We start from the raw sequence: 27,994 nt of genomic DNA on the forward strand, positions 1-27,994 counted from the left end.
TGCCCTAACACCACCCCTTAAACCTAATCCATTAACATCAATCCAACATTAATAGCTTATCCCTAAAGGGCAAACTAGATGGGCAGTTTGATTCTAATCATTTGTCACATTCCAGATGTCTATGTTTCTATTCTTGTCTGCAAACACTATATTGCTCTACAAAGCCAGACACTTTGGAGCAAAACTCAACTACAGCTGCCCCATAGTCCGGAAAACATTTTACACTGTCCATCAGTTGTTTTGCATGCTATACCTAACCCTCAGTAAGAAATGTTTTCCCCTCTTATTATTTTACCAATTTCATGGGTTTAAAATATTATAAAGTACAAATAAGTACAAATACCCACTAGTGGGTGATGTATGGGAGTATCTCTTACCCTTTATCTGCTGTATGTTTAGTATGCACTCACTCATATTGACTCTCTCTGCTATATGCTTAGTTTACACTCAGAAAACATCTTATATAGAAACATTGGTTTATTCAATAACTGAATAACTTTATTTTTCCCACATTACTTTACAATGTATTGCATAACCAACTATAATCAACTGGAAAATCATGTTGAACTACTGTATAACCCAAGAATGCATGAAACATCCTGAGAGCTTAATGGAAAATAATTTCCATTGATATTATTGTATCACTGCTAAGGCTTTGTCAACTTTAGGGAACCAAACACACAGTATACCACATTCAGAGGCAACCATCTAATATAGACCTTAAGCTGGCCATACACCTGAAGATTGATTACTAGATCTGGCTGGTTGGAACAAAAACCTGGTTATGGATGAGAGCAAATGACAATTGACTATTTGCTTAGAAATGCTGGAAAACTGACAAACTGTCAATCAGATTTACAAGATTATTGTTTCAACCAGCCAGATCTGACAATCAATCTTTAGGTGTATGGCCATCTTATACATTGTGCTATGGCTTCCTGATAGATTTAAGTTTCAAACCACGTGTCACACTTGCACATTTACATAACTGTGTAAGGGCATCGTGTACTGCCCACTAGTCAAAAGCTCACATTGGGGCTTTGAGAGGGAAGGTGGGTACCTCCCAGCTGTGTATCTCATAGCAGCTGCCGCCTATTGTAGTTATGTCCATGTACTTACTGTAAGTGTGCAATAAATGAAGGAAACAGCTTTGCATGATATATGTATTTTATTGAAAAGTAATGTAATTTATATAGGTATTTATATACTGCATCAGATCAGGCCAGAGTTATATTACTTTTTCCATTCATTCTTCTCGTAATCCCAGTAGGATGAAAAGCCTGTGACGGGATTCACCCTCATGTCGAGCATCCTCTTGGTTTGCATTGCTATATATTCCTCAGATAGGGTGTGAGGCACCGGACCGTACACTAGATAGGGAAACAAACCATTAGAAGAAATCAGATCTTGACCACTCTAGTTCTTATAAATGATCAAATGAATGCCACAGAGGTCAAACATAATTAGGCACAGAGGCTGGTATGTCCAACTACTCAACAAGTTGGCTGGACTTCAATGATACTCCGCATCAGTGAGCGACTGCAGTTAGTGTTCCTACTTAATGAAGTCATCAAATAAATATTGCTGAGCATAACTTTCCATCAATGTCACATAGGGCATTGGGCAAGATTGCAGATATATTTTACTTTATGCAGTAGATGCATCATGTCACCATGCACAAATATATATCCCAGCTGTTTGGTAGATGAAAAGTGACATGTCGAAATCCAGGATATTAAAATGTGTGTCCGAGCTTTATCACTAACCATAACCACAGCCTAGCCATAAACCTAGCCATAATACTGTCATGTACTGTTGACATTATGGGTAAAATTGAATAGGATGAGAGAATCAGAAAGTGAGAGATTTGGTAAGAAATCTCCAGTTTTTTATAAAGCGGCAATCATTACACTGGAAAATCACACAGTATATTAAAATTGCAGTATAAATTATTGCCACTTTTAGAAATGATGTGTGCACATTTTATTAGTTTGACAACCTCACTATCAAAACACTTTTGCATTTAATCCCAACGTAAATGTCTTATTAAAAATAATTACCTTTGTCCTTATAGTCTAAGGGCCTGATTCGTATTTGTGCACTAACCCGATTTTCTTGTAACTCAACACTTATCGGCAGTCTGAGCATGTGTCTAAAAGGGGCAGATTTATTAAGCTTGGAGAAGAGATAAAATGGAGATAAAGCGGAGAAAAGGTAAAAGGAGATAAAGCACCAGCCAATCAACTCCCAACTGTCTTTTTCAAACACAGCTGATTGGCTGGTGCTTTATCTCCTTTTACCTTTTCTCCGCTTTATCTCCAGTTTATCTCTTCTCCAAGCTTAATAAATCTGCCCCTAAGTCACCCTGAGCATGTGCCGCCATTGGCTAGCCACAGTAATAACAGATTTATTTGCAGAGTGATTAATGGTGAAGTTTGGGGGAGGTCAAGGGGGAGTGTCGGAAAACAAATGCTGGGCATGTTGTGAGCGTTTACAGGGGTGTCTCATCATGTGACTGTGATCCCAATCCAGATGCCGCTGTAAATGCATTAGCATACATGTCTGAATCAGGCAATAAATGCTGCATTTGTGATATTGTGTTTACTGTATCATCGTCCCTTTTGGGTTGTTGATATTATTGGCGGTTTTCTAACTAAATTTAGTAATGCCAAACTTCCCCGGCTTTTTTCCCTTAAACATGATCTGTAATGCTTCTCTTTGAAACAACAAAACCAGATGGTGTTTTCAACGGCACTAATGAGGTGGATCAGATTGTTTTCCATTGCTTAGCTGAGTAAACTGCATTCATACTTTTAAGAAATGGATGTAAATAACTATTATTCATGGGGACCCTAATCTAATAAAGCCACTAGAGGCCAATATGTCAAGTACCTGGTATATGTACATTAGAGTGGTAAGCTCTTTTTGTTGTAAACAACGCCCTGTGCACAAATACAAAAGACCTGGATTTGAACACATAGTTCTTACAATGGAATTTCAAAGCACCCACTAATCAAAATGCTATATAAAGACAAAGGGCCACATGTAACAGGGTGTGAGAATCAGAAAGTGAGAGATTTTTTGAGAGAGTTCCCGGTACTTGTGAGTTATCTGGGCGTCCGATTTTGTTAGTAGATCGCATGCGATATCGCATGCGATATCGCATGCGATTTGCGATTTGCATGCGATTTAGCATGCGATTTCCATAAGATTTGCTATTCATTTCATTACCCCACTATCCCCAAAGTGTGTCTATCAACGTGAACCCGAAGCGTGGCGAGCGCAGCGAGCCCGCGAGGGGCGGCGGTACGCGTCCTCCGACCTTTTCATGCCCTACTATCCACTAGGGCGTGGAGTGAGAATAGAATAGTGTGGCGAGCGCAGCGAGCCACCGAGCCCGAAGCGTGGCGAGCGCAGCGAGCCCCGCGAGGGGACGCGGACACCTTCACAGGTATCCGCGTGCCCTTGCGGGCTTCACAGGTGTCCGCGTCCCCTCGCGGGGCTCGCTGCGCTCGCCACGCTTCGGGCTCGGTGGCTCGCTGCGCTCGCCACACTATTCTATTCTCACTCCACGCCCTAGTGGATAGTAGGGCATGAAAAGGTCGGAGGACGCGTACCGCCGCCCCTCGCGGGCTCGCTGCGCTCGCCACGCTTCGGGTTCACGTTGATAGACACACTTTGGGGATAGTGGGGTAATGAAATGAATAGCAAATCTTATGCAAATCGCATGCTAAATCGCATGTAAATCGTATGTAAATCGCAAATCGTATCCGATATCGTATGCGATATCGTATGCGATATCGCATGCAAATCGCATGCAAATCGTAAGTACAAAATCGGACGCCCGGATAACTCACAAGTACCGAGTTCCCTTCTTTTTTTTTTTTTTTTAAAGCGGCAATCATTTACATGGCAAAATCAATCTGGCTTTTTCGTGTAAATGATTGCTGCTTTAATAAACAGGGAAAACTCTCCCATGAGTACAAAACAGGGGATAGGCATTTATGTATCGCTTCTTCTAAAGTTAGGTTGAAAGCTGTACTTGACCACAATGGAAATACGTTTCCATTAGAACCACTAGATCATGCTGCTGACATGAAAGAAACATACAGTATGAGAGCATGAAACTCCTGCTGGATAAAATTATATATGAAGAATACAAATGAAATATCTGTGGTGACTTAAAAGTCATTGGGCCAGATGTGTCAAGCTTCAAAAAGTGATACACAACCAGCTCCTACCTGTAATTTTACAGGCTGGGTTTAAAAATGACAGGTAGGAGCTGATTGGCTGGTTGTTTATCACTCTCCACTTTTTGAAACTTGATACATCTGGCCCATCAATTTTTTTTTTGGACTACAACATATTCCAAAGTAGTATTTTCTTTGTGAGTGGGACAGCAGAAACTGGAGAAGTTATTACACTTAGAAGCAGGGGGAAGAAAATTGACAGTACGAAATATATATCTACCTCCATTCTATACAAAGCTTAGTCTTATGAAGCAGGGGTGTAACATTCAGAGACCATAGAGTCACCTGCCCCTGGGCTCCAAGCCCCAAGGTGGCACTTGTGTAGTTCACAGTGGGTTTCAAGTGTGACCACAGCTCTTCCAATGAAGCAATGCTAATGTAGAGTTTATTTGCTCTGTCCCTACTAACACCTGCTATAAGGTACAGGTCGGCTCCTGCCTAGTAGCACTCAGCCTGCAGCAAGTAATGGTGCCCTTGACACTAATGCTGGACTGTGATATGGGACCCACCGATAAATGCTTTTTCATGCTTCCATGGTGAGTTGTACCAGGCTAAAACTAGAACTAGCCAACTAGGAAGAATTAGCGGGCAATCTTTTAAAATCTTACACGACCATGGGATATGACATATCTTTGAATATCCATTTTTTTGCAATTGCATCTGGATTTATTTCCAGCAGATCTTGGAGCAGTCAACGATGAGCATGGTGATTGGTTCCACCAAGATACTGTATTTCTATATGGAAAAGCGGTATCAGGGCAAGTAGAGTCCAAATATACTTGCTGACTATTTCTGGACCCACAAATGGATGCTCCTGTGGCGAAATACAGAAGAGAATCTGATACTTCTACATTTAAGTAAGTCAATCATTTACTATGTATACATTGTTTATACGGGGCAGCGATGAGCGCTGATGCTGCAGATCAACGTGTTTTGGATGTCCAAACCCTTTTTCAAGTTCTTCACATCACATTTCTGATTACAATTGTGGTCCGGCTGTCTGCAGCGCAGGAGCGCCTGAGTAATACCTTCTGTATGTGACTTGAACTGCTCCTAGCATTTTATTAATTGTTCGCCCCCTTGTATGTTGGTGTATAAATGTTGTGCTCGTTATCAGCTACAATCGGGTGGACCTAAAGAAACTGTTATGGGAACGCGAGGTAGAAATACCATGTAAGTTTTCACTTGATTATGCAAGCTTGGTTGTTTATGTGCAGGGAAAAGATACCTTTACAACATATTATGTAAGTGCTTTCCTATACTATATATTTTGAATATCACTTGTTTGGAGTCTGCCTTATAAATTGAAGATTAAAGAAACCTTTCAGCGCAAATGAACCTGCAATGTAAGTGTTCACTGATCAGTCTGACCTTAAACAACCCTCCAGTGATTGCTATATCTACCTGGTTAAACGAAGTGTATAATAGCACTGGTACCTTTTGTTTGCAATATATTTCATCATCAGCATAGAGATCTGAGTTGACAGTACCAAAGAAAGTTGTGAGTTTGAAGACTAGATATTTTATGGGTACTTGTGTATTTTGGCGGCGCCCATCGCATCGCATACCATAACGCATGCGATGGTATGCGATGCGACGAGTTTTCGTTCTATAGTGTGCGATGGCATACAATTTTCAAATTGTATGGCATTGTACATGGCATACAATGCCATACGATGCGATGCGATTAAACATTGTATAAGCACCCTAATGGGTGCTTATACAATGTTAAGCACCCTAATGGGTGCTTACAATGTTAAATGCACCCCCACGCCACCCCCCCACTATAAACGTGAACCCGAAGCGTGGCGAGCGCAGCAAGCCCGCGAGGGGCAGCGGAACGCGTCCTACGACCTTTTCATACCCCCACTATCCATGTCGGCGTGGAGTTGAGAATACAATAGTGTGGCGAGCGCAGGGGACGCGGATACCTGTGAAGCCCGCGAAGGGACGCGTTTACCTGTGAAGGTATCCGCGTCCGCTCGCCACGCTTCGGGCTCGCTGCGCTCGCCACACTATTCTATTCTCAACTCCACGCCGACGTGGATAGTGGGGGTATGAAAAGGTCGTAGGATGCGTACCGCCGCCCCTCGCGGGCTCGCTGCGCTCGCCATGCTTCGGGTTCATGTTTATAGTGGGGGGGTGGCGTGGGGGGTGCATTTAACATTGTAAGCACCCATTAGGGTGCTCAAAAGCACCCTTTAGGGTGCTTATACGATTTTTCATCGCATAGGGGGTCAAAATCGCGTTGCATCGCATCGCATGCCATCCGGTACATGGCATGCGATGCGACGCGTTCATCGTACGATGTACATCGGGGGCGCCGCTATAATACACAAGTACCATTTTATGTTTTGGTGGTTACTTAATAACATTCCCTTGGATCAGAACAGAAATCTATACCTGATGCCCATAAAAGGACTGTGTGCAGCTTAGTACAGGAGGTAGATGTATAATAGTATATTTGCATCATGAATGTAGATCAGATGGGTTTTTCAGGCAGTGGCGTAACTAGCAATTTTGCTCCCCTCTGCTAAAATAAATTCTGCCAGGTCCGACTCCTTACCCTGTTTTCCACCTGCCATGCTGTTCCTGGCCACAGTAATCAGACAGCCTATCTGATCACTGTGGCCAGGAGCGGCGAGGCAGGCGGAAAAACTGTAAGTTCTCAGCGCTGTCCTGCTAATCTGCCGCCTGGGATCCAGGAATACACAGCAGCGCTGTGTGCAAGCTGGAAGGGCAGTGGGCATGGTGAAAGGGGAAACCCTCTCTGGCGAGTCTGGCTGTCTGTGTGAGGACCCTCAGTGAACCTGTCATTGTGTCCTCACACAGACAGCTAGAGAGCGCTCCCCCTTCCACCATGCCCGCTGCCCTTCCAGCTTGCGTGCAGCGCTGCTGTGTATTCTGGGATCCCAGGCGGCGAATGTTATGTACAATGCTGTCCACACTGTGAACCTGCGCCCCGGTGGAGCCTGCTTCCCCCCGCCATTGCTGGGGCTGTGGACCCCAAGTTATGCCACTGTTTTCAGGGGAAGGTAATATTAATATTTTTTTCAACAGGAAATTACCAGAATAAATTCATGTTAAGTAGCGCACGACATACATGGTTAGCGACCTATTTAATGTGTATATATATATATATATATATATATATGTATATATATATATACTGTATATAAATGAAAAGAGAAGGAATTGTACTGTTTGTAGGGATATTCATATCAATATTTAAAGGGTTAAAATGACTCCCTTGTAACATTGGGGTGTATTCAATGCGGCCAGTGAGAAGGATAAACAGCGGGGATCGTCAAAAAGAAGTGATTCTCACCATTTAACCCCCGCGCCGGCCGCTCACCCTATTCAACGCGGTGGGGAAATCCTCGCTGTCAGAGGACTGCGAGGATTTCCCCGCACAGCGAGGCTTGCGGCTAATGCAGGGAGATAATGCAGCATACGCTGTTTCCCCCTCACTCTGAAAAAAATAGCGAGGGGGAAAACGGCGTGTGCAGGGGGTCAGTTGAATACTGACCCTGCAAGCTGTGACAGCAAGCAGGCAGCACTGCGCACTGTCACAGCTCGCGGAAATCATTGAATACTGCACATTAAGTTACTGTTTCTCTCACTCTGCTGCATCCATTTTCCAATTCCCTAAACAGAAATAAAACTATAGTATAGCTCTCGCTTTCAAAGGGAATCAATGACAAGAAAAAAAAAATCAAGGTTACTGATCTTTTAGTGTTTGGACAATTAGGTAAAACATCCGTTCTGCTAAAGATGGAAAATTCATGGCCCTTCTCCAGAAAGGTGTCATTAGGCGTAGACGACAACTGCACAGGAAAGGCACAGAAGGATGAAGATCATTTGTTTAAAAAATATATATATTTCTCCGTTTTGGCAGTTGTAAAGGAAATTTGTTGATGTAAAAAGGCGGCTGGCAGGCTGTAAGCCTTTCATCAGCAAAGAGGTGGCTGCTGCTTGTGCAACACACACTAGCAGCACTAGTTTTTTTTTTTATCTCTGCTGTCAGTTTAACTGACAGAAAGCGGCTTGCTGTAACAAGGATGTGTAATTCATAGAAGCAGCCATAAATCATCATCATCTCTGGACTGGAGAGCAGCAAGCCACTGTTACTGAGGCACCTCATCTGACCTCATTGCTGTAAGCGGTAAGCACTGATACCACAAACAACCTACACTGTGGAATGGGATTATCCTCGTACCATGTAGAAGTGTTTGTAATAGACACAGGCAAGAAGAGGTTAAGTGATCATGATGAAGAAAGTTGTAGGAGATTCTTCAGTCATCAATATTAACCCTTTAAATGCCAGCATCTCTATGAGAGACGCCCCACTATATCCCCTAAATCTGCCAGGGTCGCTCATATTTGTTATATAAATTCAAATAAAAAATGTTGTGTAAAAAAAGATTACATTTCCTATATATGGGAAACATTACAGGTCATTATGATGAATAAAAAGGTTTGCTTTGCAATTTTCACACACCTACTGTATTTGGGCAAAGTCCCTTGGCACTCAAAGGGTTAACTATCCAGACAAAATAATTGTGAGTATTTATTGTTAATATTGTGGCCAACTGTACTTATCGTACTGTGGTGCTCATCATTTACATGTTTAGGCCCTAATTACTTATCAAATACTTTATGCTATACACACTGGTTACATGGAGTCATAACTATTTATTAGTGAGTTTGGTGATTCAGGGTAAAATTTACTAAGATGTGAAACACACTTCACAGGTCATGTTGCTATGGGCAACCAATCAGAAGATACTTCTATTTTTTTACCACCCTCAGATACAGTAGTAGACAGGATGTGATTGGTTGACCATGGCAACATGACCTGTGAAGTGTATTTCGCATCTTAGTAAATTTCAACCTCAGTACTGGTATACTTCTAATTATATGACCTCACTAATACAGGGGCGTATATAATAAATCATGGAGGGAGATAAAGTACCAACCAACCAGCTTCTGTCATTATTTAAACACAACCTGTAACATAGCAGTTACAAGCTTTGAAACATCTGCCACGTAGGGGTCTATTTACTAAGCCTCGGAGAGTGATAAAGTTGGGATATGGTCACTAGGTCGACCAGCATTAGGTCAACCACTGAAGGTCGACATGCATGATGGGTGACATGGGTTAGGTCAACAGGGACATTATGACGACACAAGCATAAGATCAACACGGAAAAAGTCGACAGTCTAAAGGACGACATGGGCTTTTTAATTTTTTTTTGAGCCGACATGTGCCGACAGCCGGTATTTTATGGCCTACCATCCACTAGGGCGTGGTGGGAGAATAAAATAGTGTGCCAAATGTAGCCAAGCACCGTGCTCTAAGCAATAACCATGTCGACCTTCAGTCTTGTCGACCGTCAAGCATGTGGACCTTCAGTCAAGTCGACCTATAGTCAAATCGCATAGCAAATATTTTAAATCACACCGTGTTTAGCTGTACCCAATTGGATCCAGATGCACGGCCCTGTGGCATTGGAATCAAAAGGAGAAATAGACTGTGCAACACAGTCTATTGGTACTATCTTGGAAAAAGGGCCATGCTGCTCAATGCAGCATGGTCCCCCGCCGCTCCCTCCCTGTCAGCAGATGCAGGCACTCCCCCGGCCACCGATCTCGATTCCGTGTGTGCGCGCACTATAACTGCCATATTGCAGACTATGGACTTAATTTAGCAGCAGTTGTAGTTTTGTGAGAAATCGCAAAGCTCCAACTGTGTTCTGGTGCATGTGGGAGCCTGGCCGCCACAAGGTAAGGCCACCCCGTATGCTGGGTCCCTCCCTTGCCATGCAATTGCAAAGTTTTGCAAGCAAACCGCTGAAATGTGATCACTTTGCAGAATAGCTAAGCACTCATATTATTATGGTAGCTCCTAGCTGTGAAGGCAGTCACAGGTCCACCATGTTTTGGATTGGAACTCCTGCGTTACATCAAACAGCTGCCATGGCCAGGCCTGCAAACTGTCCGGACAGCACTCACCCAATGCCACATTGCTGCCCTCCCAAAGCTGCATCACTGTCCCTTTGTTGCCCCCCTGTGGCTCTTTCACTGGGGACGCATTCAGGAAAATGTTGTGCACGCATGTTGGAAAAGGCCAGAAACTTGTTAGAACAGTATTTTTGTTCCTTTATCACTCTTCAAAGCTTAGTAAATAGACCGCTTAGTGGTTTAGGCACCCCAGAAATGTTGATGTTCTAGCTTCCTTAGTTCACTCAATGCACCGGATCTGGTTATACTTTCCAACTGTCTCAGAATCGCTGCTGAAAATTGTGTGGCACCTGGAAAGCAGGGCAAGTTTCCTGCCTCACATTAATCCATGTGGCACCCCACTCATCACTGCTCACAGATGAAAAGTGGGTGGGACAATGGAGCAATTCACGCTGGATCATGTCATCCTAGTCCGTCCTTCATTGTGCATGGTTTAGTAGCTGCAGGGCTGCAATGATGCGATCATGTCTCAATGCCCCTAAACTGCCCTTTCCACGAGCAAGTCTAAGGCTTCTATATTGTCACCCTAGGCAAAAATTCAATCTACTGGCCCTCCAACCCCACATTGCCACTAGAAGTTCCACAGTAGCCACCTGAGTTAAGTACAACAAGGATGCCCCAGATACCCTTATGCTGGGTACACACCAGGACGACTAGGGCCAGATCCCCACAATCTGGATCCAATTCCAATCAATTGGATGTAGATTGTGTGCTGATTGGGCCCTTTTCTGACCTGGTGTGGACCGATACCGATCCGATGCGCGGTCCCGCGGGTCGGTCGGTCGTTATTGAGATCCTACCTGCTGCAGGAAGGATCTCAATGACGACCATACAGCCGGGTGCGGGTCGCCATCGGATCGGACCCGCTCACGTGCCCCCCCGCGTCACCGTGAGTGGGTCGGACGAGACACTGACGACCCGCTCACGATGTGCATCGTGAGCGGGTCGTCCTGGTGTGTACCCCACATTAGTTTTGTGACGGACTCGGTGGTGCTCCCCAGACCTGCTGCCTAATGGTATAGCAGGTCCTAATTGTATGCTGGTTTGCTGGGTCTGTTTCAGTGCTGGAATGGTCACTGAGTTTCCACTCATACAGATACACCAGAGTGCATTACATAACAATGGGGGTTATTCACGTTTGTTCGGTTCTGCGTGCATTCGCACGTAGGACTGACTGGTTTCTGCGCATGTGCAGACATATGGTGTGTGCACACACAGAGAACTTTCGGTTTGCCGGGTGCACGCACCCATGGCGGCATGCGGGGGGACGGAGATGGGCGGGGGCGCCGGGCTGCTCCATTACCATATGGGAACTCCCAGCGTTCCATAGGCATTCCCATGAGAAGGATGGGCGTTCTCATGGTAATGAGGCAGTGACGCTGGGGCGGGTAGCTGACATCACCGGATGTCAGCTGGCCGGCCATATCCGTGCCAGTGTGCACGCATATGTAAGTAACTTAAAGGTTACTTATATATGCGTGCACGCAACACATCATTCGATGGTCTGAGACCATCAAAAGATGTGGGCGGTTACCAAAGGCATGCGAATGGATGTTTATGCCAAACATCCATTCACAGCCTGTGCGGGCGAACCCACACTTCGAGGGGGCGGCGGGTCCATTTGATTCGCAAGGCTGCGATTTCGCCTGGCGAATCAACACGAATAACCCCCAATGTGTATGGCCTAAAACTGGTGCTTATAGTTTTCTTGCAATATGTACTCTGCCTACTTAGTACATTGGAAGATAGATTAGGTTTCCCATGAAAGGGTTAAAGCTATAATAATTATTGTCCATGTAAATAGAATTTTCATAACATTCCTAGAATTTTTATAGCATTGTAACATTGTTCAAATACATTGTATCTACAAATAGGTCAGATAAACAAAATTAAGCCTAATAAAGTTGTTTGGCAATGTAATTTCATCACAAAATAAATAAAATCAACAGTAACAAAAATATTCCCTGCCAGGGTCAGTGCAAGGTGCACCTCAGCACCTCAGGCAAATGTTCAGTGTACTGCAGAGATAGGGGACCTTTGGCCCTCCAGCTGTTGAACTACACATCCCAGCATGCCCTGCAATAGTTTTGCTATTTGGCTATGCTAAAACTGTTGCAGGGCATGCTGGGATGTATAGTTCAACAGTAGCTAGAGGGCCAAAGGTTCCCCATCCCTGGTATTTTGCCTCACTCCTCCCCCAACCCACACATCAATGCCTACTTTCCAGTAGCTGGCGTCTTAGAAGTTGAGCAGTCGGTATCTGCATTCAGAACAACAAGGATGCCTGTTAGAGTCATCCTTAACTCCGATTCAGCGGAGTCCCCTGTATTCTGGCCCCCTAGGCAGCTGCCTAAAGCCAACCCTGGATAGGACAAACATTGAGGGAGTGTGTAAGGCAAGCATGGTTAAAAGTATCGTAAGGAACATGTTTCTGTCCAATGCCCACAAAGCAGATTCTTATGCTCTGGTTTGTCGGTAGATGACATCAATAGGTGTAAGCTTTATATTTGCTGTCGAACTACATTTTCCAGCATGCTCTACACCCAGTTTAGCACAGCCAAATAGCAACACAGTAGCAGGGCATACTGGTATGTGTACAGTAGTTCTACAGGAGCTGGAGGGAAGCTTATTTCCCACTTTTGGAAAAGCTGAAAGTATTTCAATACCCCTTGCCTAAGCCAACTGCTGTAACGTTTCTGCAGCAATAAAGTAGATTCCATTTTAACATGGGAAGGCAATATATGTATTTAATTAGTATATATTGCTCTAATTTAGGGGGTTATTCTTGTTCACTCCTTCTGGCAAATTTCTTCTCAAATGGACAAAACCATGTGCACTGCAGGTGGGGTAGATGTTACTTGTGCAGCAAGAGTTACATTTGGGTGGGGTTTTACTTCAAAGTGAGATCTATATTGCAGTGTAAAAATAAAGCAGTCAGTATTTTCCCTGCACATAAACAAAATAGCTCACTCAAATCTAATTCTCTCTGCACATGTTACATCTGCCCCCCTGCAGTGCACATGGTTTTGTCCATCTAAGAAGGATTTTGTCAGAAAGAGTGAACTAGAATAAGGCCCTTAGTAACATGGGCACAGACTCATTCACAAACAATTACAGTCCCCAGGTCCTCCCCAGCACAGGGCCTGAGGTGTAATACACCATTATGTACATCTCCTATACCCTCCCTTGCACAATGCCTAGGCAGCAGTGTCACATAATGTGGGCATGTTGTGTAGTAACACTCACATATTACCACTAGCCTCACAGGCTCTCACAGTATCAGTACTGGTGTCCATCTCCCCACCTTGCTGGGCTTATTAGTTCGGCTGCAGTTCCCCCTGGAGCCCCCCCTCCTCACATTTTTGGATCCGGGCAGTGTGCTCCTTCTCCTGCCAGTAGCTGCCTCCTGCCCATTCTCCTTCTGCCAGACTAACTGTGACTAACTGCCTATGCGCCCTGGTGACCACGGTTGCCTGATCATCCCTTTAATAAGCACACATAAGAATTACACAGGTCCTAGGTGTCATTTTGTCCGATGAGCAGTCAAGATTTTTGTAACACAGGTTCTGGGGCTAAACATGACTGCAGATCGGATGTAATGACAGTTGCTATGAACTCTGACCCCTGGGACCTGTGTAATTCATATGTGCGCCTATTAACGGAATGATCTGGCAACCCTGCTAGTGACCCTCATACCAGGGGAAACACAGGATGTGAGAGGGGGGGGAGGGGGGTGTTTCTCCCAACATGACCCATTCCAGGAGGGACACAATGCTCTGTTCCTGGGCTTCCCTCTGATATTTTGATGGCTGTCACCTGTTGAACTAGTTACAGTACTTGTTAAGAAAGGCAATCCTAAAATATAAGTAGGGATGGCCAGCAACCATCGACAATTCATAGACATTGATGGTTTATGGCTGATGTAGAATGACACATTATTGCCATCGAGTGGGGAGAATCAGATGGTTTGCCTTCATAGATGGTGCAACATAACACCTGTAGTGCCCTGCCCCAGGATCTGATTGGTCCACGAGTCAATCTGTCACATAAAGGGAATGACCATCGGTCAGTGAAACCACAATTACTACCAGTTTCTTATATAGTGCATACATATATTCCGCAGCGCTACATACTGTAGATGGTTACCATCAATGACTACATGCAATATCGGCATTGATGGCAACCATACCGATGGTAATCCCTAATTAAGAGAGAAGTCCAAGAACAGAGCATTTTGTGCATTCTGGAGTGGGTCATGGGAGATATATTTTTTTATCACCAACACACTCACTGTTACTGCAGCGCAGGTGAAGACAAAGTCAGGCCCAGACAGTCTGCATTATTAGGCTGCGCCCATTCGTGACATAATGTCACAAATAACAGGTCTGTCTGAAGGGGTGGAGCAAATATGATGGGATTTTTTAACTGCATCATATTAGCCCGTCCACTCGCTATAGACCTGCTACCCATGAGGGGGGGGGGGGGGCAGGGTGCCCAGAGACATGGCCTATCCAGAGAATATTACACTATCAGTGGTTACATTATTGCTGACAGAGGGCCAGATTCTTTAATGCTGTGTACACACGGTCCGATTTCCTTTCCGATGTTGATGATATAGTCAACATCGGATCGGCATCGGATCGGAATCGGATGCAGATCGCAAGGGTTTTAACCCTTGCGATCCCGATCCGATCCCGATGCGCGTTCACGTATCAGAAGCCAGAAAGTCTTGGCTGCCTTGTCTATATAGTGCAGATCTGCACTATATAGTCAAGATTGGATGCAAATCGGATGTGCCTTAAGATCCTATCCACGATCCTATCTGATCAGATCGTGGATAGGATCTTAAGGCACATCTAACGTGTGTACACACCATTAGATTCAAAAATGATAAAATGGAGAGTGATAAACAACCAGCCAATAAGCTCCTGTCTGACATTTTTCAAACACAGTCTGTGACATGGCAGGTAGGAGCTGATTGGCTGGCTGTTTATCACTCTCCATTTTATCACTTTTGAAGCTTAGTGCATCTGGCCCAAAATATGAAATGTAGTGAATATACAGTAACAGCAGATCTTATCTGCATCATTATACATCATAATACTTTACTATAATAGTTCTAACAATAAATTATAAGCCACAATGTTGCAGTTACAGCTGGTTCCACTGCTCTGATTTATGTAGTCACAGCTCATGATGTCTCCTTCTGCTCCTTACAGCCAAGCAAGTCTGTGAGAAAAGAGTGGCCAAGCACCCCACCAGTGTGCAGCCCCCCACCAGGATGCAGCCCCCCACCAGCCTGCAGCCCCCCGTGCCAGCTAAGACACTGGATACTAGACTGGCGCGAGAGGTGATGTTGCCCATAGCAACCAATCGGATTCTGTCTCTCATTTTCAGATGATCTACTGAGCCCACTAATAACAGCAGCAGTGACTGTTGTGAACTCATGGACCTGGTTGAAACACCCACAGATAGCAGCAGTGACTGTCCTGAGCTCATGGACCTGTAGGAAACCCCATCCGATACCAGCAGCAGTGACTGTTCTGAGAAACACCCAGTGATAGCAGCACTGCCTCTTCTGGGACTTTGGAACGAGTGAGAAGCAGAGACTCCTTTCCCAGGTAAGTTGCCGACAAAATCAGTGAGTCCTCCCTGCTCTGGTCCCTGGGGTAGATTTCAGGTCTCTTGTCTTACAAACATGCTGTGATGTAAAAATGGTATATCCATATCTGCCTGCAGCTGGGACCGCTACAGAAGTCCTATCACACTGCGCTGATGGGCTGGTATCCTACTCGTATGACATGTATATATCATTATACCATACTTGCCTACTTGCTGGCTGCCCTCTCCGTCAAGGAGGGGGCAGGGGGGTCACGGGTTGCCCCATTTCCGGGAGAGGGACCCGATTTCCGGGACCCTCCCGGCCATTCCGGGAGGGTAGACAACTTAGCATTATACTAAGGAGTGTAACAATATAATAAGAGAAATGCTACAGCTACAGGAGAAATTAAGTAATGTCAATTATGGGGCCTACACACATGTAGCAATATTGTCAGTGATCTGAGCGATGCTAGATCTCAGCCAGATCGCTAAGCAAAGATCCCTCAGCACACAGTGATCTGTCACAATAGGGAGCACACAGGCGATGACCAGATTGAGGGCCAGATGCACTAAGCTCTAAAGTGATTAAATGGAGCCAATCAGATCCTACCTTCCCTGTTTTTGAAAACTGTCAGGCAGGAGCTGATTGGCTGGTTGTTTATTACTCTCCATTTTATCACTGTTGCATACCTCCCAACATGACCCATTCCAGGAGGGACAAGATGCTCTGGGGTAGATTTATTATAGCGGCGCTAAGAGCGCCGCTATAACACTCCCTGCTTCGCCTCATTACTAAGATCTTGCCGCCAAAGCGGGGGAGCGCTAACTCCCCCCTCCGGCGATGTCCCCTCCAGCTGACAGCGCATCAGTTAATATTGACGTGCTGTCTCCTCCCCCCGCCCGGCCGGCTGGACTGTGCATGCGCAGGATCTCGCTACTCACACGAGATCCCAGCGCAGCTCAGCGCCAGCAGCAGGGACAGCACTGTCCATGCTGTAGGTATAGGGCATCGCCGCCTGCAGCTGTCGAAGTCGATAGCTGCAGGCGGCGGAACGGTCAGCGATGCTGACCGTTCATAAATCAGGCAGGAGGCAGGGGCACAGCACGAAATATCGTAGCTGCGCTATGCCTCCTGCCCCACACCGCCACCGATAAAGTAGCCGGCCAGCAGGTGTGATAGATCAGGGGAAGCGCTATCCCCTGCCTTAAGGCACGGGGATAGCGCATATTCCCCTGATCGCCAGATAATAAATCTACCCCTCTGTTTCTGGACATCTATGCCAGTGGCAGTTGCAGAATTGCAGGGCTGCAGCACAGTCCAAAATTCAGATAGGGGAGCTGCACCAACTGCCACCCCAAACAGCACAGTCCAGTCTGACTGGCAGGTGTGGCTTCCCTATTTAAATTTGTGAAAGTGGTGCAGTCCCACCTCTACAACTGCAAATGGCAAGGATGTCCAGGAGCCGAGCATTTTGTCCCTCCTTGAATGGGTCATGTTGGGAGGTAAGCTTTTGAAGCTTAGTGCGTCTGGCCCTAATACTGCATGCAGTATCTACATCTCCCAGCGATAGCAATGCACGGGGCCTTTCATCGCTATGGGCCCCACACACACAGCTATGTGTGCTTAATTTCTAAGTTATCTATTCAGATCGCTTAGAAAATAGGCCAAAATCACTGAGCGATTAGCCCCATTAGAGAAATTCATTTCCTTTCTGAAATCTGATATCACTGTACACTGGGCTTCCTGTATGGGGCCATTCTTATCATGTAACACACAGAGCATCAACGCTGTTATTGGTCCAAAGAGTAATCAAAGATAAATGTATTCAGTAAGGGCCACTAACATGGTGCAGGCCCTAGATAGCAGCATGCCAGGGAATAACAAGATTACTTTTACATGGCTAACAGTCACTAATCACAGTTTGTTTTTATAGGATGATCTACAAGAAGCCTGTATATGTTGGCTTCCTCTGGCAGGAGGACGATAATGGGATGCCCAGGGTCGATATTTAGACCTGGTGAAAACCTGGACATCGGACTCCGAGACAATTACTGTATATCACGTCTCATATCCCATATCTCGGGAACATTTCACTTTAAGAAGTTTTTGCAACTTTAATATTTAACATGTTTTTTAAATGCGTTACTTTAATATGAATTTGAATCTGCAATAATTATATGTATCAAACTTGCCTGTTTAATATGTTTTTGAAGTTGTTAACTTTACTATATATTTTAAAAAATGTTTTAATATATTTTTCAACGTTTATCTTTAATAGTTAAAAGACAGTCAAAATGACGGCTAATCCCCCCCCCCCCCCCCTAACCCCAAATCTCTGTCTTCACAACTCCCTCTCTGCATATCCAGCAAGTTTAAGCATATAACTTTGCTTTCACTTTCTAAGGCAGTGGTGGGCAACAGGCGGCCCGTGGGCCGTATGCGGCCCGCGAGCCGCTTAGGTCTGGCCCGCCACTCTGACACATATTAATATGACAAGCGGCCCGACTATAGCCGCTTGTCATTTACTTTTTAATGCCGTCGACGCTGCGTTAATGTCCTTCTGTGCCTGTCGCGCACAGTATTACTGGGAACGTGGGAGGGGACGTGATGACGCTGCAGCCGCCCCCCGGCCATTAAGTGACGCGGCCGCGTCACCGCGTCCCCTCCCACGCTCCCAGAAATGCTGTGCGCGGCAGGCACAGAAGGACATTAACGTCGGCAGCTCAGCTGTAACAGACAGAGTGTCACCGGCCGCGTACCCTCCCAGACGCCAAGCAGTAGTAAGGTTTCTCCGCGTCCAGGCTCCCTGAATCTGCCAGGCTCCCTGAATCTGTGCAGGGCGGGCGCAGTATGATTTTTGCCACGCACATCTATGAGGAACAGGCAATTATTTTATGTGTATTAGTGTTTATATATATATATATATATATATATATATATATATACACACACACACCCAAACAGTGTTTGTGTGTGTGTGTGTGTGTGTGTGTATGTATATATATATATATATATATAATATATATATATATATACACACACACACACCCACCCACACAGTGTGTGTGTATGTATATATATATGTATGTATATATATATATATATATGTGTGTATATATATATATATATATATATATATTTTTTTTTTTATATTGTATATACAAGATATTATGTGTGCGGCCCTCAAATAGTTTCTGGTTTTGATAAGCGGCCCCCCAGCCAAAATAGTTGCCCACCCCTGTTCTAAGGAGTAATTTGGTCTGTTGAGTGGCCTCTAGTGGTCACAGGTGGTACTTCACCTTAAAACTAAGGCGTATTCTGCCTTTTCTATATAGAGATATTTGATAATAAATAAACATGCATAAATATATATGTATCCGTTTCAACAATACATTTTTTTTTAAAAAGACCGACAAGTCAATCAGTGTCTGTTGTGTTATTTTCCATTTACTAATGTGAATGTTGCCCATTGTACTACTATGTTTGTCTGACCCCTACTCTTGTTTTACCCCATTGGGCAGTATTCAATGCCGCCGGCGAGGGGGGTTAAACAGCGAAGATCACCGAAAGATCGGCTGCTCACCCTATTCAACATTCTGGGGGAATCCTCGCTGTCATAGAACGGCGAGAATTCCCTCAAACGGCAAGGTTCATGGCTAATGCACGGAGCCCGCTGCATTTAGCCACGAGCTACGCCATTTTTGCGGCTGCACATGCCGTTTCTACCTTGCTGTAAAAACCCAGTGAGGTGGAAACGGCGGGTGCAGGGGGTTCAGTTGAATTCTGACCCACAAGCTGTGATGGCGAGCAATCTGCACTGCTCGCCGTCACAGCTCACTGAAGAGTATTGAATACGGCCCTTTGCCCATGTGGCCCCTGATCTGGCACTGTCTGGGACCTGAGGAATGCCGGATATCAGATATTTCCATACTTTGAAATATTTGCCTACTATAATGAGAGAATGGGCCCCATGTTTAACACAGTATGCATTAGATTTCATTGTACCAGAATTAATGAATATACTGTAGAACAGTGGTCCTCAAGGCACAACAACAGTCCAGGTTTTCTAGGCTATCCAGGCTTAGGCACAGATGACTTAATTTGTACCTCAGTCAGCTTGATTATACCCAGGGCTGGTGCAAGGTTTCAAGACACTGCAGGCAAAGCTACACACTACCGCCCCTGCATCCCCAAATACCTTCCGCCAGCCACTCCCATAAATACAGTAATTATAGAATTATGTCTTTTTAGATTTATAAACAACATAATATAAAAATAATAACACTATAAAATAGTAACAAGACGTCAGTCATACGGTTGACAACTATTGGTTGACAGGATCAAAAGGTCGACATGAGTTTAAAAAAACCTGAGCCGACATGTGCCAACAGGTGGTATTTCATAACCTACCATCCACTAGCAGGGGTGGCCAAACCGGTCCTCGAGATCTACCAACGGTCCATGTTTTGCAGGTTCCCCAACTGGTGCACAGCTGTAGTCATTACTAACTGTCACATTTTAAAACATGCTGCATTCATTCCTACTATAGATCCACAGGTTGCCTGGAAAACATGCACCGTTGGTAGATCTTGAGGACAGGTTTGGCCACCCCTGCACTACAGCGTGGAGGGAGACTATAATAGTGTGGCTAGCGCAGCGAGGCACTCAGTCCGAAGCATGGCGAGCGTAGCGAGGTTGTCTATGCCAACATAGACACCCACCCCCCCAAAAAGTCCAGAACTGGATAAAGACACCTTGATAAAGCCAATACTTGGCTAAGCGCGTTGGTGGACCAAGAGGGTGTATTTATCCAGTTCTGGACTTTGTCACTTTCCACTGTTCTGACCCAGGCCAGTCTCCTCTTCGTTACTCCATTTATTACCACGGGCACCAGTTGTCATTTCCATCAAGGGCCCATCCATGATTTAACCCGGACGGAGGTCATCTACACCAAGTAGGAGAGCATTACTCCATAAACAACACCTACCGTGGGCAACTCTGGACACATTGGATAAAACTTTACCTAGTCATCAACCAGGAGACATTATAGGAATGGACTCACCCATCAGTGGTTTTAATAATACGGTACCATATGAACTGGACTATTTTTCAATACCCCTCTTTTTTGTTGCTTAAATTTTATTTTTATCATGTCATGTAATGTTCCATGTTTTTATAATTAAATTATTTGTAATTTTTGCACCCTATTGGCACACACTTTCTATTATTTATCATTTATTATTGTTAGCGCAGTGTATCCCCTTGTTTTTTTCTAGTGGTAGCACTGGCCCTGGTTTGACCTGGGTTTAAGACACATTTCCACTGCAGTGCTACTCAGTAAATTGCCGGATCAGCCATGTTTGCACTTAAGCCGGGTATGGCCTATTTTTTTCTATAGATTACATAAGGAATGGTCTTTTTAAAGGGCGTTCCCAAGGGGGAGGTCACAAAACAGGACCACCATTACCCAAAAGGGCCACCATTAAAGAAAACATTTCCTGATTAATTCACACAAGACATATACAACTTTAGTGAATACTGTTTGCAGTATACCTGAGCCATTGGTGTACCTAGACATGTAAAAGTGCACATAAACATGTACAAAATGCACATAAAAATACCCCAGAAGCTCCAATCAGCTCTGGTTTTCAAATATACTTGGTTGGGACCGTTTCCACTACCCCTTGAGCCGGTAGCATCCTGGGTTTAACCCTGATCATTACCTGGGTTGGATTGCAGGGAAATCCAAACCGGGTTATTTGACAAAAGAGTATTTCCACTAGCAGAAAACCCGGGTTGATGCTCGTCCCCATGAAAATTACGAGGTTATTTCTGGTAGTGGAAAAGGGTAAGTTATTATTTGCAAAACACGTGTGTGATGTACGTTTATGTTTTGTAAAAGCTCCCTTTTTTCACACTAGTTCCTGTGATGTTATACAATATGTAGTCTTTGTACTCATGCTACAGGTGCTGACAGGATTATATAGAGAGGAAGATGTGGTCGGTCACTCAGTCAGGACCATCTTCCATTATTTTGGGACATAATCTGAATAAATAAAAGAAGCAAAATAAATAAATGTAGCAAAATAATGAAACAGTAACTGGGCCAGATGAACTAAGCTTCAAAAAGGTGATACAATGGAGAGTGATAAACAACCAACCAATCAGCTAATGTCTGACATTTTTCAAACACAGGGACAGATGTATTATTGTTGGTTTAACGTTTTAAAAATAACGGTTCCTGCTTCTCCTGCATATCGAGAAGAAGCAGGCACCCGTTATAGCCAAATGTATTAACCCTCCTTTGCTGATAAGGAGAGCTGTTATGTCCAGCGCCCAATGCAGCATATGCACTTAACGCTAGTTGATACATCTACCCCACTGTCTGTGACATGGCAGGTAAGAGCTGATTGGCTGGCTGTTTATCATTTTCCATTTTATCACTTTTTGGAGCTTAGTTCATCTGGCCAATAATATTTACAAATACTCTTTTTTGGGGTATAGTGTTTTTCAGGAGTCAATTGGAACATGGGGTGAAATGTAATAGGATGAGAGATTCAGAAAGTGAGAGATTTGGTAAGAAATCTCCAGTTTTTTTAAAGCGGCAATCATTTACACTGCAAAACCAGTTTGATGTTGAATTGTAAATGGTTGCTGCTTTAAAAAAACTGGAGATTTCTTACCAAATTGCTCACTTTCTGAATCTCTCATCCAGTGGCGTAACTATGGTCCTGCAGCCCCCGCGGTGGCGGGGAGGCGCTAAGAAGGTGATGGCGCGGGGGTCTGCGGGACTATAGTTACCTGCTGCTGTCCACCCTCCGGCGCTTCTGGGTGTGGGGAGCCGGGCGGCTGGCTACTCCTGTGCCGGGTTTTCCGGCTAGCTGTCAGTGTGGCCAGGCCGCTCCCCCTGCTGCTGCCGGCCGCCGGATAGGTGAGACGCGGCTCCTACTTCTAAAAATGCTCCCAACATTGGCTGCCCGGCTGCCAGCAACGCGCACCCCGCCCGTTGGTACCTCCTGCCGCTGGCGCTTCTGTCGGGTCCCGGGCCGGCTCCGGCTGCTAACGGAAAGTGACACACGGAAAATGGCTGCCCCCATACCTCAAAAGCTGTCTGCATTATGCGGGCAGCCATTTTCCGAGTTTCACTTTTTATTAGCAGCCGGAGCCGGGAGAGCTGGGGACCCGTCAGAAGCGCCAGCGCTAGGAGGTACGGTACTGGCCTGTGGGGGGTGGGGGGGGGAAGGAGCTTGTTAACTCTCTTTGGGGGGGGGGGGGCGCCGCCTAAATTTTTGGCAGGGGGCGAAAAATTAGTAGTTACGCCACTGCTCTCATCCTATTACATTTCACCCCTGGTGTTGTTCATAAAGGGTTAATTTGTGCAAGTTTATATAAAAGTGCAATATAAGTTTTATTGAGAGCACGCTGTTATTGACCATAGCAAAAACAAGGCAACGCTTTCATGTATGTGCCAAGGAATTTACTTTCTGAAACAAAACAATTCTCTCTTTTCTTGTTGTGCTCTCCTCCCCTTCACATAACCTACATCACACTTACATCAGAGCAAGTTGTTTTCTAAACCTTATTATTTCTTTCTGTGAAGTAATAGAACGTTTGGTAAAAGCGCTTGTAGGTATTCCCACAAGGCCGCTCCTTAGAGACTGCTTTGGGAAAACTGACCAAACTGCTTTCCTTGGCATGAGCAAGAGGGAATCTACACAACACAGCCTGGTGTGTATAGTATAGAAACAACAGTCTTCTCAGTTTGTGCTTACACTGATGGCAGGAAGATGCTGTTTCCAAAATAATGCATATTTCCTTAATGGGGTTATTTATTTAATTCATTTAGTTCTTGTATAGACATCTTACTAATATAAACAATCTTACTATTAAGTATATTATTCTTTCCAGCTGCTCTGGCACTACTCCTTGTAAATCCTAAGCAAGTTGGCAAAAACCATTAGCTTTATGGAAATGGATGGCAGTGCCTGGAACACCAACGCCTAATGTTCTCTAATGTTAGGTTGATCTGGTTGCGTTCCACCATAAAGCACATCTTTACATAAAAAGCATTGATGAAAGGGGTTGGGACCTCTATAATGAGTACATACAGTAGGTCTCGCTGACGGCTTTAATGCAAGGATGTGAGCTATGCTTAAATGGGACACTCTGCTACACAGTTGGGACACCCTCTACCCCCTCCCCCCACCCACACACAGAAATACAGAACATTAATATCTACAGTATCCCCATACTGTAATATGCACTATCTATAAGGTTCAGCATCGTCTGACTGCTAATTCTCTTTTTATTCTCTCTTCTTTCTTTCCAACTGTCCCAAAGCGGCTTTTTTTTGCAAATGGACAAAACCAAGCTGCACTGCAGGTGGGGTAAATGTAACATGTGCAGACAGAGTCAGATTTGGGTGGGTTCAATCTGAAATTAAAACTGCGGTGTAAAAATAAAGCAGCTAGTATTTACCCTGCACAGAAACAAAATAACCCATCAAAATCTAACTATCTCTACACATGTTACATTTGTGTCCCCCCCTGCAGGGCAACACGGTTTTGTCCTTTTGCAAAAATGGCAGCTTTGCAATCAGGTCTGAATTATGCCCCTTGCCTCCCAACTTTACTGCTAGAGCCCGGGAAAGTGTAATGTGCCACCATGATACAGTTAACTAAATGAATAGTAACTTATTCTTCCAGAGTGGGATAGAATTGTACTTGAACCTAATTATACACCTTTCTATAACAAAATGCCCACAGCATGCACATATGCATTTTGGAAGGAACTATCTCACCATTAATTATTTTTTGACTTTTGCCAGTTTGTCTAGAAATGTCACATGCCACTTTACAAGCAGGGCAGCAGCTTTCCTTCTGATTGGTCCCTCAGTGCCACTATGGCCACTGACATTGTTTGGTCAGTGTCTTCATCTAATGCTATTATGAAATGCATATATACTGTACTATAACTACCGTAACTGCTAAGGCTTAATGTACTGTACTTGCTCATTGATAGACCAACAACATGTTTTAAAATGGTCGTAAAAGAAAATATTATTTCATTCAAACATAGTACATTTTTATATATTGTCTGTGAGGTTTTATTACTGTATAAACTAAGACTTATTTTATACATTACATCCATTCATATAGTACAGGGGTCCTCAAACTACGGCCCGCGGGCCAGATGCGGCCCGCTGAGGACTTTTATGCGGCCCGCCTGGTTTGCCGCTGCCCAAGCGCTTGCGCGGCAATCACTCTCACTTTCTTACTTGCCGAGAGCCGGGAGGATGGACGGGCAGGCTGGCTGGCGAATGGACGGGCGGGGGCGTGGCCTGGGACGTCAGGGGAAGCAGCAGTGTCTGCTGGTCCGACCCGGCTCCCTGCTTAAGCTTATCCTATGCGTGTGACATCACGCCACACGCTGCAGCTGAGAGGAGGATAGCTGAATCCGGAGAGAGGAGCCGGACGAGGGAGGGAGCAGTGAAGTCGGGAGTGCATATTATCTTTCGGGTGAGAGGAGGCCGTGAATGGTTGAGGGTATGTGGAGATATTACATGGCAACACATCAATTATGAAGGTGTAACGCCAGCACCATGTGGCTGTGGCCCACCATCCCCCCACATCATGGCAAGGACTCCTATACAATGGATGCACATCTCCCACATCATCATATACAGTATATATCAATATTTTTAAAATGATATATAAATATATATATATATATATGTACACTGCGCAGCATGCACTGTACATCCCCTGCCCCTGTCTGTTGTGGTGGCTGCCGTTACTGTATACAATTGTACACAGTAACGGCAGCCACCACAACAGACAGGGGCGGGGGATGTACAGTGCATGCTGCGCAGTGTGTGTGTGTATGTATATATATATATATATATATATATATATATACATACACACACATTTTAAAAATTTTTTACTATGGTCCGGCCCTCCAACAGTCTGAGGGACAGTGAACTGTCCCCTGGTTTAAAAAGTTTGAGGACCCCTGATATAGTATAATGTATTGCATTATGTTATGTTGACCACTATATATACAGTAGGAGTACCAGGACAATGCTTAGATCTCCCGTTCCTGTCTCTTTTAGGACAGCATCACCAGACATGTCTCATGAAGTAAGATGGCAAAGAAATGAAATATGTTTTGAGGTAAAGGTCATAACAAACAGATAAAGAACTGCTGCCACCATCTGGTAGTGAAGAGGCTTATTTCAGTAGCAGTCACCATTCTCTTTTACCGTGCACTCTGGACTAGAACAGAAATGCATGATCCACTCATGTTTTTATGGCTTCCCCTGATTAAAGTATTATGCCGAATATTTGATTTAAACCCACTTCCCTAAAAGAAGAATGGCAAGCTGACTTAATAACTTAACTATTAAAAGGTTAATTTCAGAAAACCACAGATTCAGTGATGAATCACTACTAAAATACAGTACCTAGTTCTGCAAGCTGGTCATTAATAATGTTACTTATCAATTTAAATATTTCTAGCTCCCAAAATTGATTATAGGACATTACAATGGAGCTAAGCTCGAAAATAAACCATTTATTTGTAAAGTCTAGGGTTCCCATAACCCAATTTTCCAACTGCTTTGTGAGACAAATCGAATTAAGCAGTTATATATTGAGATATAGCACAGATGGTGAAATAGTTAGCATTACCGCCTCACAGCGCTGAGGTTATGGGTTTGAATCCCACCATGGCCCTATCTGTGCAGAGTTTATATGTTCTCCCCGTACTTGTGGGGGTTTCCTCTGGGGACTCTGGTTTCCTCCCACATTGCAAAAATATACTGGTAGATTAATTGGTGCCCAACAAAATTAATCCTAGAATGTCTGTGTGTGCATGTACATGTGGTAGGGAATATAGATTGTAAGCTCCACTGGGGCAGCGACTGATGTGAGTGTTACACATTCTGCAGCACTTTACAGAGAATAGTTGGTGTGCTACAGTATATAAATAACTGGTAATAAATAGATAATATACAAACCCCAGAAATTCTGTTCTCTGTAATATGAATGATTTTTGCTCAAATTTGAGAATTGTGGTAAATGTATGTTTTGTACATTTTATCAGTAATAGGCATCTTGCATTAATTACCAGGTGCATTATACTGCCCATTTTCATCCCAGGACTTCCTAGCAGTCATTGCAAGAGCAGCATGCAACAACAGTATGGCAAAGCAGGAAGCAGTAGCATCTCAGGTGAAAACTCCCATCTCTGACGATCCCTGCCAAAACACCTGGCACATAAGAGAAGTGCTGATGTGCTGGGTGACAGTCTATGGCAGGCTTTCCCAACCACAGTCCTCAAGGCACACCAACAGTGCAGGTTTTAGTGATATCCAGGTTTCAGCACAGATGGTGTAATCAGAATCACTCAGGTACCAATTAAGTCACCTGTGCTCAAGCCTGGATATCACTAAAACCTGCACTGTTGGTGTGCCTTGAGGACCGTGGTTGGGAATGCCTGGTCTATGGGATGAGATTTTTAGACTTTTGCGAATTTTCTCGCAAAAACGGCTGAAATCGCATTTTTTTACATTTTCGCATATTTAATGAGCTCCGAAAATGTGAAAAAAATGCGATTTTTGCCAACAAGTTGGACACACTGGAAATGCGATGGCTGCTTTTCGCAGCACATCACATCCAGATGTTTTCACATGGAAAAGTATACAAATCGCATATTTAATGGTATGCGATTTGTATAAAGTGTGACTATAATTCGCCCAAAAATCAGACCAGGTTCTGATGGGCGAATTAGGCAGAAACCTGCACAGATCGCAATGTTCTGTGCAGGTTTCTGGTGAAAAAAAATAAATAAACAGTTAAAATAAAAAAAAAACGAGCTCGGGGTCCCCCGCCCGAGCATAACCAGCCCCGGGCTCATTGAGCCGGTGCTGGTGACATAAAATCAGGGTCCCCGACAAATAGGGGTCCCCTTGATTTAATGAAACCAGCACCAGGCTCAAGGTCCGGCGCTGGTTCCCAAAATACGGGGGACAAAATGACTAGGGGTCCCCCGTATTTTAAGAACCAGCACCGGACCCAACCAGCCAGCAGGGTAATGCCACAGCCGGGGGACACTT

General features: G+C 44.5%; 1 protein-coding gene across 1 annotated transcript in view; it reads right to left on the reverse strand.

Moving 5' to 3' along the window:
* Positions 1-1,158: 1,158 nt before the first annotated feature.
* LOC146080593 (cytochrome c oxidase subunit 4 isoform 1, mitochondrial-like) overlaps positions 1,159-27,994 on the reverse strand; it is a 92,766-nt gene continuing 65,930 nt past the window's right edge. The window contains exon 5 of the mRNA XM_083188046.1: positions 1,159-1,370. Coding sequence (XP_083044172.1) covers positions 1,234-1,370 — 137 coding nt within the window. The 3' untranslated portion in view covers positions 1,159-1,233. The remainder of the gene's footprint in view (positions 1,371-27,994) is intronic.

This window comes from Crinia signifera, chromosome 5 (genome assembly GCF_055691185.1).
Source record: "Crinia signifera chromosome 5, ASM5569118v1, whole genome shotgun sequence".
Lineage (NCBI taxonomy): Eukaryota > Metazoa > Chordata > Amphibia > Anura > Myobatrachidae > Crinia > Crinia signifera.